This window comes from Apteryx mantelli, chromosome 6 (assembly GCF_036417845.1).
Source record: "Apteryx mantelli isolate bAptMan1 chromosome 6, bAptMan1.hap1, whole genome shotgun sequence".
Classification (NCBI taxonomy): domain Eukaryota; kingdom Metazoa; phylum Chordata; class Aves; order Apterygiformes; family Apterygidae; genus Apteryx; species Apteryx mantelli.
This window is the reverse complement of record NC_089983.1, coordinates 9,015,283-9,030,433: the sequence shown is the minus strand read 5'-3', so window position 1 is coordinate 9,030,433 and position 15,151 is coordinate 9,015,283. Positions and strand designations below refer to the sequence as shown.

General features: G+C 39.2%; 1 protein-coding gene across 1 annotated transcript in view; it reads right to left on the bottom strand.

The window, feature by feature from the left end:
* Positions 1-12,256, bottom strand: part of RBM44 (RNA binding motif protein 44) — a 35,305-nt gene extending 23,049 nt beyond the window's left edge. The window contains exons 1-13 of the mRNA XM_067298610.1: positions 10,778-12,256; positions 10,605-10,663; positions 9,154-9,330; positions 7,762-7,948; positions 7,613-7,638; positions 6,625-6,697; positions 6,221-6,323; positions 5,766-5,891; positions 4,812-4,885; positions 4,639-4,712; positions 3,906-4,302; positions 2,909-3,054; positions 2,646-2,785 (exon numbers count right to left, since the gene is read on the bottom strand). Coding sequence (XP_067154711.1) covers positions 2,646-2,785; positions 2,909-3,054; positions 3,906-4,302; positions 4,639-4,712; positions 4,812-4,885; positions 5,766-5,891; positions 6,221-6,323; positions 6,625-6,697; positions 7,613-7,638; positions 7,762-7,948; positions 9,154-9,330; positions 10,605-10,663; positions 10,778-12,256 — 3,061 coding nt within the window. The remainder of the gene's footprint in view (positions 1-2,645; positions 2,786-2,908; positions 3,055-3,905; positions 4,303-4,638; positions 4,713-4,811; positions 4,886-5,765; positions 5,892-6,220; positions 6,324-6,624; positions 6,698-7,612; positions 7,639-7,761; positions 7,949-9,153; positions 9,331-10,604; positions 10,664-10,777) is intronic.
* Positions 12,257-15,151: the final 2,895 nt, after the last annotated feature.

The window sequence follows — 15,151 nt, the reverse complement described above, 5'->3', positions numbered from 1 at the left end:
TTAGGAGCGTCTGCTAGATATCGTTCAAATAATACATACTTGCGAATGGACACTGTACAGACTCCCTGCATTTCTCTGTGTTGCTCAGAGTAACGTATTTTAGTCATGATTTGATGGGACAAATCTCGATAGGCAAAAAATGTCTATTTTTAGATCTTTACTATGCAGACTATTTACTTCATGGAAGATGCCCAACTGTGGACATTTAGCACTGATAAGATTTAAGGGAAACGGCCATTTTTAATACCACACCAAATAACCAGCATAACATCACAATTCTTGTTAACTGTTGACTGCCATTAGGTTTAAAAACCTCTCACCTGTTCTAATGAAGCTGTGGCTTCAAAATTAACAAATATGCAAGATCTATAAACATTTATACATCAAACTCCAGGCTAATTCAGCCAAAGGGGAAAAAACAAACAAACAAACAAACAAACGAGTTGGTATGATGCTTTGAGGCTGAATTTGTTATACATAAAATACTATGTAACACGGCTTGATGTAAACCAAGTATCTATAAAACCTGCGTTCCATGTTCCATCACTTTGCAAGAACATAAGGTTTCCAAGTGCTTACCGTTCAAGAAAATCTGAAGCTATACACAAACCAGAATTTCTATCAAATAACTTTGACCAGAATCATCTTTTCTTAAACATTTTACTTGCATGCTTATAGCTCTTCCATTACTCACTAATGACTTGGCTATTCAATAGCTCCCTCATTATGAAAGTAAAAATTGTTCTAGACGATCTCTCTTCAACAAAGCAAGAGACTAAAAACACTACTGTAGAAATAACTATGACTGTAAAGCACTCACACTATTTTAAAATCATTTGACAAGCGCAACGCATTCGAAAGCTATTAAAATCTTACTAATGGAAAATACTTTGAAGTATAAGTTTTTTTGATGAGTTTATGTCTGTATTTGCAATCCTGTGGAAGTGAACCAGTAGATCACTATTAAGACTTCTTTTAAACATTGTTTTGATTCCTAAGAAGCCTCATCTTACAAGGTATGTAAATGCCAAACTAACAAATGTGTGTTACATTAGTCATTTCCAGAGGAACTCAGCCAAACACACATACTGGTTGGGAGTCTTTCACCCTCACCATCGCTATAGGATTTTAAATCCAGCATGAGATTATACCTCCTATCAAATGTCTCTGTATTCAGCACTTCATCTAACTTCAGCCTTTCTGAAGGACGTCTCTGATCACTGATACTCCTTCCTCGAGCAAGGACTGGGGTGAATTAATGGCCAAGAACGGCCTATAAGCATCTATTTGTATCATTAACGCATCTGTGGAAGCGCTTCTACTCCAGGCTTTTATTTCATGTGATTGGGCAGGATCTACTTCTATTACAGCTCTAGTATTTAATGCACAGAAGGTTCTGTTCAAGTTAAGGCTCTGTTGTGGTCTACTTATACACTGTCACACGTATATAAACACCCGACCTGCAGAATTTAGTCTGATAAGCAACACACAAAGCGTGGTAAAGATCCTTACACTTGTCCAGCTATCAGCATAAATACTACTGGTCTTGTAATTTAATCAGTCAGGCAATCCCTCCTCTTCTCCCATGCTGGCACTGGTGCTCATCTGACTTCTCACCAAAACAACTCAACTCCTTGAACTGACAAAAGATTAACTCAAGGGGGAAGGAAGGAAAAAAAACACCGCCACCACCACCAACAAAAAAACCCCCCAAAGACAACCCTCCCCAAACCCCATAGGCCTACTAAACTTAGGCTCTTGCCAGCTATGCAATCCCACCACCACCCTTGCTCTCTAGCTCTAGTGATCATCCAACCCTTCAACAACTCAATCTGGCTGGCTACGCCAGCAGAGAACTACTCATGTTGGCTAGACTCATCTTCTGGGAGAGGAAGCAGGACCTCTCCTTCCAGTAGAGGCCAACTGGTGTGTCAGCGTAGCCTACCTCATGTAGCCACACCTGTAGCTGCAACCTATTATTTTGGGGATTGAGGTAATGGAATGCACTTGTCTCTTCTCTAGCATGTTTGGCTTGCTGCAGCTTCCTGCAACAGCCACTGCTGGGCCGTCATGCAAGATTTCTAGGCAACCCAGCAGAAGAAAGGAAAGAAGTACCTACCAAGTCTTTTAATATGAAAAATACCATAAGAGACATACAATCCTACTTTATTACATTTCTAGTCTGGAACTGACAATCCCATATATCAGACAATTTTTTTTCTTTTTCTAATCAAAATTGAGCCTCTTCTAGGATTTCTTTATGAAATGCTATGACAAGAACTGGCCATTAGATGTCACCTTTGTCCAGAATATTTATGAACAAGTAGTCCAGTTTCAGTGCTGTTAAAACAGTTCTCCCCTGCTAATCAATACAAGAGTTTGCATAATAAAAGCCTCAGTATGCCGAGTTTTATAAAAAGCGCTTTATACTGGACAGAGCTAGCAACCAATTTGTTTATGGATTGCTCTGCAAAACTGTTAACGATCCTCAAAAATCCTTCAGTGGATTAATTCAGTTACTCCTGCACGTGCAAAGCTTTATACTAAGTTACTCACTCATCTAGTCAGGCTATACAGCTAAACAAATCAATGTGTTTTCGTATCAACATATTCAACATAGCAGGCTAGAATACTCACTTATTTACATTCCTTTTCCCCCCCACGCTTGGGCATGGATTTCCTTAGAATGAGAGAGGTCCTCCTCACAATAGTGTTTATGGACAAGCCACTGAGGATACCTTTATTGTTTGTTCTCACCTCCAACAGAGCATCTATAATGTTCTCCCTATGTGAATAACAGAAATAACTGTTACATCACATCTTCTGCAATACATTTAGCTCAACTCAGCAACCATGAATACTGGATCGATCACAAATCAGGGAAGAAATAAAATCTGACCACTCTTACCTACTATGCTCTGGATGAATTTCTTGAAGTTTCTTCATTAATTTGGTAAAGCTGTTCAAGTTCAGCGTATTAGGAGGAATAAAGGTATCAGATGGATCAGGGAAGAAATGAGCAGATGATTTCTGCAGAGAATTCTCTCCAGTATCCTAGAAACGCATCAAAATAATCAAAAAGTGAATGGGTTAAATATTGTACAGAAATGTGGCATACCCTTACTACTTATAAATGTTCCTGTTATGGTAAAAGAAAAGCAACAGACATAAATACAGATTCAGATCAATAAGTGGTTGTGCTAAGACCAGTTATATTTTCAGAATTGTAAATTAGAAATAGAACAACTATGTGTATTTATGTGTAACTGACAGATCAATACAAGACAGAATACATCTACTGCACGGAAGATATAATAATATTGTCATCCCTGCTACATTAGATCAGATCTAAACCATATTTCCTAGAGAACTAGAACTTTAAAGTTAAAACCAAAAAGTAGCATATTCATATAGCTTATTAGAGCAACAACAGCAATTTTAAGTTTTGCCTTATCTATCAAGAACAAACCTAAGTGAATACAATATGTATTTATATAAAGGATACTGTTTTAAGATTTGTATTTAAAACAAGAGTTTCCCCTTCAACATCTCAGAATCTTTCTTGGATGAAGTCACAAGACATTCACTTATAACACTTGTTTGTATGTGAAACTAAAGGGAAAAAAAAAAAAAGGCAAGAAGAAAAATCCAGTACGAACGCCTAGGTTCCTGACTGGCTTACAACTAAGAAGGAGAGAACATTACAACCTGATGCAGGAGCAAAGGAATGGTGCTCTCACTCTTCCGCTGTAGGCCAGAAATTTATTACTGACCCTTAACATGCTTTCCTAACCTAACATCACTCCAACATACGTTCAATATAACATCTTAAGGAACAAGAAGTTGCTTCAAGTTTTAAGGCTCTTAATCTGCTACATAAAGGAGCCTTAGTAATAATCATTTACCTGTTGATTAACTCCAATCAAACAATGTTCTGAGCCTTCAGTAGGTGATTTCAGATCAAGGCAGTTCATTTTTGAAGGGACTTGTGTAGCATGAGTAATTTCTGAAGAAGTTGTGGGAAGGAGAAGCACTTTCTCAGCAGCAGAGGTGGCAGCAGATGCTTTCACAGAATTGGAAGCTGAAGTGAATGTTTTGTCTTGAACATTTTTTTGAGAGTTATTAATGGATTGGATTTCATACCAAAGCTTATTCGAAAGGTTCTGAGAAACTGAAGATCTGATCTCTGACGCGTTTTTTACAAGTTCAACACTTACTGTCTTTCCTTTTATTTCTTTCCTATTCATTTCTTCTGCAGCTAACTTTGCTTTATTAGCCTCTTTAAAGCAAAGAAATGCGTATCTAAGATGTAAAAATCAAAAAAAAAAACTTTAGGTAAAACATCTGAAGTTACTATAAAACGTTGATAAGAGCGTTGATATTATTGATAGGAACACATCATGGTTCTCATCTTTTGAATATTAACTGGTATCTTTCAATTAAACTTCAACAGAGTATTTCAGACTGCATAATTTCCAGCTGTCTGGAATTACAAATGTCTGTCAAATAACCTGTTATCTACATGGCTTACTGAAGCAAAACAAAAACAAATTAATGCACAACTCCCTCCTCTCTCCCATGATTCACTTATTTTGACAGCAAAAAAATCTGAAAGAAATAAGACATCTATTAATATACCTGTAGTTAGCAGAATCCGCACAGATAAGAATGTCAGAAGCCTGATACTTCTGGAAATGTGATCTTAAATCATCCTACAACATATAAGCATATTTTGGTTGTGAAGCAGAGCATAAAATAATTCACAAGATAAACACACATTATGACCACAATATGAATAAGAACAAGTGTACCTCTGACACTGAAGAACTTAAGCCTCCAACAAGAATAAAAAACCACTCATTTGCACTCTCCATTATCTTCACTTCTGAAAATAAACGTAAGAAAACTACGTGTTACTGACTACTCCCGTTTCAGTTCAAGCTAATGTCTTCTCTGTAAATTTTGGAAAACAGGTAGATAGAAAATCTCTAAAAAACTAAATGAAGGAACAGTATTTTTAACAGAAAAAGTAGTGCCACGAGAAGTGGAACTGTTCATCTTCTAAAATCTCTTTCCCATGTGCATTTCCTGATGTCTGATAAAGAATCATCTGCTTTTTTTTTTTTTTTTTTTAAGCTTTCTCTTCAGTGTGGGTCTTTCAGCCATACAGTTTCACATAACTTGCTGGAAAGTGTCTTTAAATACACTTCTTTTAAAACAGTGTCTAGAAAACAATGTATTCAGGAGTTTCGGAAGGGAAGGAGAATTACAAACGTTTCTTCCACATGCTGTAGAAGAGGTCAGCACTCTAGCTACAATCAGAGAAGACACTGGTTTGAATTTACCGGTGCCAGCTCTGAAGCACCATTAGGGTATTGAGAACCCCCACCGTGGAGCACGCACAGTCTCGGATTTCAACATACTTGGACTTCTAACCATGTCCATCACAGGGACCTGGATCTCAGAAACACGGACCATTCCCAACTAACTCTTGGAAGTCAGAAGAAGCAGAAAGAACAGGAACAGAGAAAAGATTTCCAGCTGCATGACTGGCTCTACTTTTACAAAATTCAATTTAACCCATGTAGGTAAAGTTTTCAAGGAAAAAAGTGAATGAAAAGATTTTATTATCTGTACAAGCACTCAATGCAAGTAAATGCAGAACAAAGTCTAAAAACCTAGCCAGCATTTTTTCCAGGTTATGTTTTAGAAGGAACGCAGGATATTCAAATAATAAATACCATTATTTAAGCATTTGAACTCACCTTTTGAATCATCTGCGTCTTGTTTTTCTTGTTGCTTTTCATCAAATGTTACTGAAAAATCTGTTGCTGTCAATTTCTCTTTAGCATCAAACCAATATTCATTCACTTCTTCATTTTTTCTGCAGTCTTGAATTAAAATAAATTTCATCGTGTTAAAATTCAAGCCGTGGTATCTGATATGAATCAGTATTGAATCTCTGCTTTGTGTATTTAAGGAGATTCCAGCTATGTAGTTTGCAACTACATGATGGAGAGGCGACACATATTAGTTCTCATTTCTGATTTAAGTCACATGAAGTTTTTTCAATAAACTATGTTATAAGGCTTATGTAAAATTAAGCATTCCATCAGAGAAAGGACACTAGAGCATCATATATATGTTTTATTCACAGTTCTTTTTTCAACAGCTTAGCTAACATGTAATACAGTATTTGGATTAGAGGTAGCCAGCTTACCATATTCCACATCCTGATCTTTATGGTGGTCTTCAAATGTCTTGGAAGAAGTACAGTGTCTAGGCTGACCGCCATCAGTTAAACATACTGCCTGCGGCTTGTCCTACAAACATGTTTCAGTTATAGCACTTGCACTTACATATCGTTTTTCTAAATTTCAGAATATTAATTGATTAAACAGGCATATTTTAAGAAGTTAACCTACACATCTTGTTCAAGAACTCCCACCTTATTTTGAAAGGCCGATTAAAATTCTGGTCATACCAGATGCATTTGCTATTACTGACAGACAATTCTAGCTTGAATTATGAAGAGTGCGATTGTATTTGCATACACCTATCTAAAAGTAGGCTATTCTTAACAAGGTCAGTGTCTATGAAAGTCAGTAATGAAGAAGTCCCTACCACATCGACAGAAGTTTTCATTTCTTGCAGTTTTGGTTCTTCAAAGTTCGTTTTTCTTGCACCTAAAGTGGAACTAAAAAAGATCCAAGAATTTAATACAAAATAGGGCACAGTAATTTTTAATTCTACAATGACACTGACTACTCTGTAGTATTGTTTTAAATATATCTAGTTACAGAATAACGGGAAAAGCCCACAGTAAAATACATTGCATGTGCTTAATAAATCTTAGCTTCAAAAGAGAATTAAAGTTTTTTTATGTTGTATTTTGTAATAGCATTGTTTTAAGTTTCAGGTTGCAGCCAATGTTCTATGTTTACATTAAATTGTTTTTCCTTTATATTTAGATGACTTTCTGCATGATATTTCAAGGTACCTTATCACAATTTGAATTCTCTATGCAGTTTTTGATTTATTTAGAAATACTTAACAAGAAATTCAGAAAAGACCTGTAGCTGTTTACCTGATGCAGTACTAACTTATTACTTTTTTTTTTTTTACATAACTATTTATGTAAAGTAATTGGTCATGATTCTTGAGCACATGCAATACCATATGTCTGCTTGAAGTTATTTTTCTATCATTCTTCACAACTGAAAGATAATCTTGGCAATATTGCTGCTTATACACTTAAAAAGCACAGAAAAACTTTATCTGCAGAGATATTAAGATAGATATCATAGATTAGATGTTAGAGAAAGGTTTTAGGACTGAAAGTAACAGAGGGGCAAAGCAAGCTGTAAATTGGAAACATCTGCTGTAAAGACAATAAAAATACAACTCCATAGTTCACATATCAGAATGCTACAGAGCAAAACTTCTCTTAAAAATAAAATCACTGTGCCCAAAATACCACGCTAGTCTTTCAGCCAAACAGTTTGGAGCAACGAGATACGGTCTGAAATAAAAAACTCAAGTTTAACATCTTTTACACTCGTATCTCATTTATTTTTAACTATAATATATAACATACATCAGAACTACTTACTCATAACACAGATCCCCTCTGTACACCTGTCAAAAAAGAAAAGATTTGCCTTAACCTTCTGAAGAAAGTAATTCATATTTAAAACAGAAAGTAATTTAAAAATTACCTTGCATGGGATATATGAAGAAAAGCCTGGGAACAAAAATTACCTTGCATGGGATATACGAAGAAAAGCCTGGGAACAACTTTGTCTCAACTGACAGAGGGGGAAGTGCATTTAATGGTATGCCCATTTCTATTTTCTTTTTCATACTCTCATAGTTCTTTCCTAGCTCTTCCAAAACCAACAGGAGAGATGAATTCAGCTCAGCGTTAGCAAAACCATTTTTATTACATCTGTTAAAATATGTACAAGAAAAAGAGATCAACTTAGTAAGACATTTTATTTACTTTATTGCTTCCAGAATTATCCAAACATTTTGCAGTGCTTCAAGATTTTTTTTAAATGGGTATCAATATTCCTGTTCGTATTCACAAATATTAACTTCAGATGTTGTCTTCTTTTTTGACCTGTATTTCTAACATTCTGTGGACTCTACCATGAAGAAGTTCATTAATGAGTTATGTACGTCTGAGCAAGAGCCTGATTCTTCCAGCACCTGGAAGAAGCTTGAACTACTTTCCCCCTCCTCCCTAGAACAGAGTAAGCACTACAATTTGCTCAGATGCAATAAGCAAAACACTTTCAAAACTCTTAAATTTTGCAAATTTTGGAAGACCATTAGCACACTCCTAACACGCACATTCATTCTTTGGAGCCACACTCCATTTCACAGTCTTACTACACGTCTTCTTAAACACTTTGCTGAACATTTGCTATGGAGCAGACCCCAAGATACTGATTTTCTGGATTAGTTAGCATACTTGTTTCATTTATCTCTAAAACACTGTTCGAAACAATGCTAGCTGCTTCTCAAAAGAGGTACCCCAAAAGAGAGAAATGTGATTAGCCACTATCTGCCAGAATTTTTCTGTTTGCCATTCGCCAAGCGATACTCTAAGGCAGAGGGCAACGATGGAGAAAGATACAGTGCAAAAGCTGGTGGCAGCTTTCAGCGCTCAGCAGCGCAGGAAGCATTTAGCCTCAGGAACTCTTGGCTGAATTCCAGTTTGTCACATGGCGTATACGTTAGCAGTCTTCAATCACCGTTCCCTTCCTGCCTCTTCTCTTACCAGTTCTGCACCACTTGTATAGAGATGGAGAACTGGGAGGAGAGGAGGGAGAAAGACATCTACTCCATTCCTGCATGGATTCTCTGTACTATTCCTTTTGTACTTTTCCTCCTGTACTGAAAGACATTCCTGGAAACAGAACTATTTTTGTTGGGCCTGTGCATGTCTGTCTTAAAGCAACTACACGATACAGAAAGTTTTAAGCTAAAAATAAGACTCAGCAGTTATGTGAATGTGGACTGTTTGGATAACAATCCTAACTACACACACGATTATCAGCTATGCACAGAGTAGAAGAGTAATACTTAACACTTAAATGAAATTAATAACTTGGTTAAAAGACATTAAAAGGACATTAAAGTACATACCTAATAAAACATTTTTCTTCCTCCATAATCAGTTTGTAAATCTTCAAGCAGTGATGGCAACACATCCGATAATGAATGTTTAGAAGCTGCAAATCTGCTTCAATAGCTCTGTGCAGTATTTTTCTGCAGCAGCTTGATGCAGAGCTCTTCACAGGTTTTTTATCAAGGTGTAGGGGCCTTGAAAGCAATAATAATTATAATCTTGAAGCACTGGAATCAATTTAAGTTATATTTTGAAACAGTAGCTTTCCAGAAGCTATTTCTGATATGTTTCAAGGAAAAAAAAGAATACTCTGACCTACTAGTCAGAAAAAAACAAGTGTTTTACAATAGCTAATGGAACACCTTTCGCATTAAAATCAGCCTTAACTAAGAGGCAGAAAGTACACTAGCACTGTAATTATTTTTACGGGAAAAGTGTGATCCTAAAAACAAAAAGAAACTTAGCAACTCTGCTGATTTACAGATGTATTTATTATTATTTTTATTTTTTTTACGAGTCACAAAATAATTTAGATTGAAAGGGACTTCCGGAGGTTTCCCATCCAAACTTCTGTTTGAAGCAGGGCTAACTTCCAAATTAGCTCAGGGTCTCACCCAGCTGAGTTTTCCTTATCTCAGGAAAGGCGACTCTACAACCTCTCTGGGCAATGCGTTCCAATGCTTTACTACTCCCACTGTGGAAACTTTTTCTTATACCCAGTCAGAATTTCCCTGACTGTAACTGCTGCCTCCTGTCCTCCCACAGCGCACCGCTGCAAAGGATCTGACACCATCTCCTCTATAACCCACCACCAGGTAGCTAAAGACTGCAACTAGCTCTCCCACCTCCCCAGCATTCCCTTCTCCAGGCTGAACAAACACAGCTCCCTCAGCCTTTCCTCGTCCATCACGCGCTCCAGCTCTCCCGGCCATCTCAGCAGCTCTCCACCGGGATTTCTTCAGTTTACCAATTTTTCTTGTATTAAAAGGCCCGAGACTGGAGACAGTTTTCCAGCTGCAGCCTCATGAGCGCCAAACTGCGATGAATAATCGCTTCACTCGATCTGCTGGCTGCAGTCCTGCTGATGCAGCCCAGCGTGCGGCTTCCTTCCTCACCATACGGGCACACTGTTGACTTACGCTCAACTTTTCGTTCAGCGGGACGCCACGTCCTCTTCTGCAAAGCTGCTTCTCGGCCAGCTGGCACCCTGCAGCCTGTATTGTTTGCGGCATGGAGTCATTCCACTCCTGCTGCAGGATACATTCGTCTTTGTCGAACTTCATGAGGTCTCTACCAGCTCATTCTTCTGCTTTGTCCAGGTCCTCCGAAAGGCAGCCCTACCCACCAGCATACGAGCTGCTCCCCAGCAATCTTCTAGATCAGTTTTGCTAAGTCACAAACAGCTTTTCAATAGTAAAAATCCTATTAAATATCTACCATTCTGAAACAAGAACAATTTGTGACCCACCTGTCAGCGCTCATCTTTAAATCACTGCTACACAGCTCATTTTGTGATTTCCACAGATCCTAGACAATATCATTAAAAAAAACAGTTACAAATCAACATTCATATAGACAAATTCTAAGCAACTTGGGGGGAGGGAAGCTTTATACATCAAAATTATTATTTTTTAAAGTTACCTGAATTTGTGAACTTTCAGCTGTTGCAGTATTGCCATCCAAATATTTTTCCAATATGTCAGTAAACTGTGACCAAATTTCTTCTGTACTACCAAACGACCAGTCGGTATTGCAAGCAACATCTGCACAGCTTTCACGGCGCCATTCCACAGGTCTGGATTTGTTCATCATCGTTATCTCTGTATTAATAGCCCTGGATACCAGACAAGCCTGGGCACTGGTAGCTCTACTTGTTGTAAAGCAAGCTCTAAAATCAGAACTTGCATCAACGGTCTGGTTAACGGTAACTTTAGAGTCACTGGTAACATTATTCAAGGTTGCTTGACACTCCAGTTCCAGGTTCAGATAGCTGGTGTTCCCACCAGCTTTATCTACAACTTCCAGCCCAAACAAGGGATTCTCTCTAGAGTGAATTTCAGGGACTGGACACTGGGTTTTGACATCCTTCCGAGCGCAGCCAGCACAGCCGGTACCAAGTGCACACGCAACGGATCCATCACATCTGTAACAATTAGTCTCCCCTGCACTTTTGCAAAATTCCGTGGCTACTGCCGGGGACCTTTCCCTTGCTGAAAATGAAGGATTCTCTCGCTTCACGGAGATGCTGGGAATGTGTCTATCATTCTTTTTGACTGGTTTTTCATTTACAGCCATTTTGGTTGACTGTGTGCCATCAATCAAAGGATTGTCTTCCACCTTTTCATTTTCTGAACTGTCATGTATAAATGCATTTGGACAAACCTCTTCTTTACTCCCACAAGTATGACTTTCAAGTGCACTTTCATAAAGAACACTATGATACTCTGTTTGTTCTTCTTCATGATCACAACTCACGTCTTCGTAAGCTGGCAGAGACAGACAGTCCTCAAGCACTTGGTGAATTTCTGGTGCAGCTGCGTCTATGCAGAGCTGATCACTTATGCAATATTTACAGATAGGAGAACAATCTTCTAATAGGCTAACAAGATTTTGCTCCTCTGTGGCTCCATTCCCTGGAACTTCATGAACTGGATCTACTAACTTTAAAGTTTTGATTCCTACAGTTTTCATTTGCTTACAGAACTCACTTGAGCTATTTCTATCACAATAATCTTGCTCATCAGCACTGAGATATTCCAGCTGTGAATCTTCACCTAAATCACTTTGTCTGTAACCTTCGCTAACCCTGCAAATAAAACGCATATCATTGCATGCCCTTCCCAACATACCAGCTTCTTTCTCGCTTTCATCTCCACATGCACAGCAAATCGTTGTTCTCTCTTTATTATACATTTCAATATCTGCATCTGAAGATGAACTTAAATAAGGTAAACTTTCCTCTGACGACTTTAATTCTGAGGCATTTATGGAACATGCCTGGTCAAAACCAGAATGGTTAACTTCTGCTGCAAGGTCTCTGACGAGAGCATGCTCATCTTCCTCAGAATAAGACAGAAGCCCTGTTTTGCTTTTAACGCTGCTGTTCTTTTCCAGTTCCATGGTGTAAATACTTATGTATTCCTCAGAAGTAATCCACTCAAAAAACTTCTCCCAGCTCAATTCCACCGTAACCTCTCAAAGTCACCTGCGGGTCTTTTCCTATCGTTTTTTCACCTTAATACAAATAAGAGAAGTTCAAGTTACTCTATCATGTACAAAAGCACATTACTGTCTAAAAATACTTAATTTAACAGAAAGTATCTTATGATAAGCTACTGTATTCTAGTATAGAAGCTAGGAATTACATGGTATGCTCTCAAAAAAAAGTCTAAGAGCTCAAGTAAGCCTCTTAGAGAGTTTGCCATTCTTTCACAATTGATTTTAATTAACTGAGTAAAAGTGTCCTCAGAGACCAACCAATTCTATTTTCTTAAACTCCTGGGCAAAGTTTCCATCCTCTTAACGTTAGAGTATTTCTTGGCTGAATCATCAGAATCACAGTTGATACACAGCAAACTATTTATGTTGTACACTGATTTCCTGACAGCACACAAGTTGTTTTGATGCATATAACAACTCTGAAAGTCAGGATGCTGATGTTATTCTGGATTCAGTGACCACAAACTGACCAAATCCCTGGTCTCTCTGAATTCCGTCAAACTGCGCTTCATTTGTGATTTTATACTTGGACTATAAGTAGTTCCACAGCCAGTGTGTCTACTGGAGGGAACATCCTCCAGTCAAGTAGTTTTTAAATTTATATGGCTTCTGAAGTGGTCAACTTAGAGCTCTGTGCCCCCCAAGAGCTAAAAGCCCTCCAGGTTCTGGATGGAAAAAAAAAAAAAAAAGAAAAAGAAAGAAAAAAGAAAAAAAAAAGGAAAGCATATTTTTTATAATTCTGAAGAAACAAGCAGATATGGTTATTAAGCATGGAACTTGAGAAAACCTAAGAATCTTTACAGCTGGAAAGCGTAAGACATCGGGGAAAACATGAAGATGATTTCTTGCATCACAGCACTTCTTCTAGCAGCAAAAGAAAGCTGACAGTACACCAAAACTTTTCTTTGCTCTAGGCTTGCAACACAACTAGTTAAAGGCTTATAGCAACCACGAATGAAAAACAGAGAAAAAGCATATGGGGATGGAGGCTTTGTCTAACTTATTCCTTATAAATGGCTGCCCGTTCTTTGTCTTCACAAAGAGCTTGCAACGAAGAAAAGGATATATATAGATGTTAGGCATATTTCTCTCAGTTAGGCATATTTTTAGACTATTTAAATGAAACTTAACAATTTTATATTATAGCCACTGGTCTCTAATGCGTTTACAATCTAGTGTAATGCACAGCAAAATACAGTCTCATCTGTAACTTCTTCCTCTCTAAGGACAGGCAGACCAACTAACTGGCCCTTACGCTGAGTTTCAAATTCCCCTAAAGAAACCTAAGACACCTGCTCATGCTCCCAAGCTAATTTCCAACTTGATTAAACACAGCCAATAAGGAACCGAGTGAAGCACTGAAGCGAGACACAGCCTAGTAGCGGCAACATGGAGTAAGAGGACAGAGTGGAGAACGAATCCTGCTTCTTGGTCACTGCGCTGGGATTAAAACAAGCTGTGAGAGTTCGGCCCATTCCACACCCAGGCCCAGGCCTCATACCCACACCATAAGTTTGAAGAACTGACTTTAGGATATCACTCCCTCAAGGAAGAAATCTCTCAGATTTGCATCAACATATGCTCCTCTACTAAGAATCATCTTAAAATATCATTTTACATCACTTAATAGACATAATTTACACCATTGAACAAAACCATTAATAGAAACTAGAGAGTGCCCCCAAAAACCTCTATCATGATTTACTTGCTTATAAGCTTCTGCAAAGCAGTTATTTGTTTCAAAAATGTTAGCTCCCTTATCACGCTAACTTCACCTAATTCTGATAACAGAAGTTTTGAGTAAATCAGTCTATGAAATTAATAGTCCTGCTGTAATGCTGACAAAACACTCTTTAGCTGTCTGCCCATATATAGGTTGCAAGTTATCGCACATAAGTGATTTTTGTCACTTTATCCTTAAGCACAGATGAAGGAACAAGAAGTAAAATAGTTTTATATATGTTCCTACATACATAACGATAACCTGAGTCAGTCAGAGCCCATACATCCTGCCTGTGATGAATATCAGCAGCTGATGCCTAGAGAACACATACAGAGATGAAGCAAGCGAGGAACACTTTTGCTAGTGTACGTTTCCACCTTTGAAAATATCACAACTCGTAATTCAAAACAATGCTGCTAGTTGCTACTAAAGACATGGTGAAGTGCTTGACAAAAACCAAGTCAGGAAAAAAGGGCAGTGATGGAGGAATACAGCTTCCAGTCGGCACCCGCTGTGCAGAGAGCCAGCGCCAGCTTCGCCACGAGAGAGGAAGGGATGGAAGGAGGGAAGCCCCGAAAGCAGCCCAGTGCCTTGCTGCCCGAAGGGGGACAACCACGCGGTTCACCACACCTCGCGGCGCTCTCCCGAGCCCCACCACCCACCCCGCTCCCCCAGGCAACACCCCCGTACCACAGCAGAGCCCCCGGCTGCCGGCCGACAACCCCCGCCCAGCGTCGAGCCCCGCCGCCGGCCTCACCTCAGCGCCTCAGGAGCTCGCCGCGCCCAGGAGACAACAGCCCCGCCCCCGCGGCGGCGCAGCACGCGCCCAACGGCCACCAACCGCCGCCTCCAGCCCATTGGCCGCGCCGGGAGCTTCGGAGCGCCTGATTGGCCAGCGAGGAAGCCTGCGCCGCGTGCCGGGAGGCTCCCAGCCGCGGCGGCCGTTAGCGCCCGGGCGAGCTGCGCGCGCGTGCTCAGAAGCGGCTTTGCCGCGTTTTTCGGCGCCCTCGTGATCGCGCGGCCCCCCCCCCCCCGGTCTGCCTCCATGCAGAACCGCACAAGGGCAGCGTGTA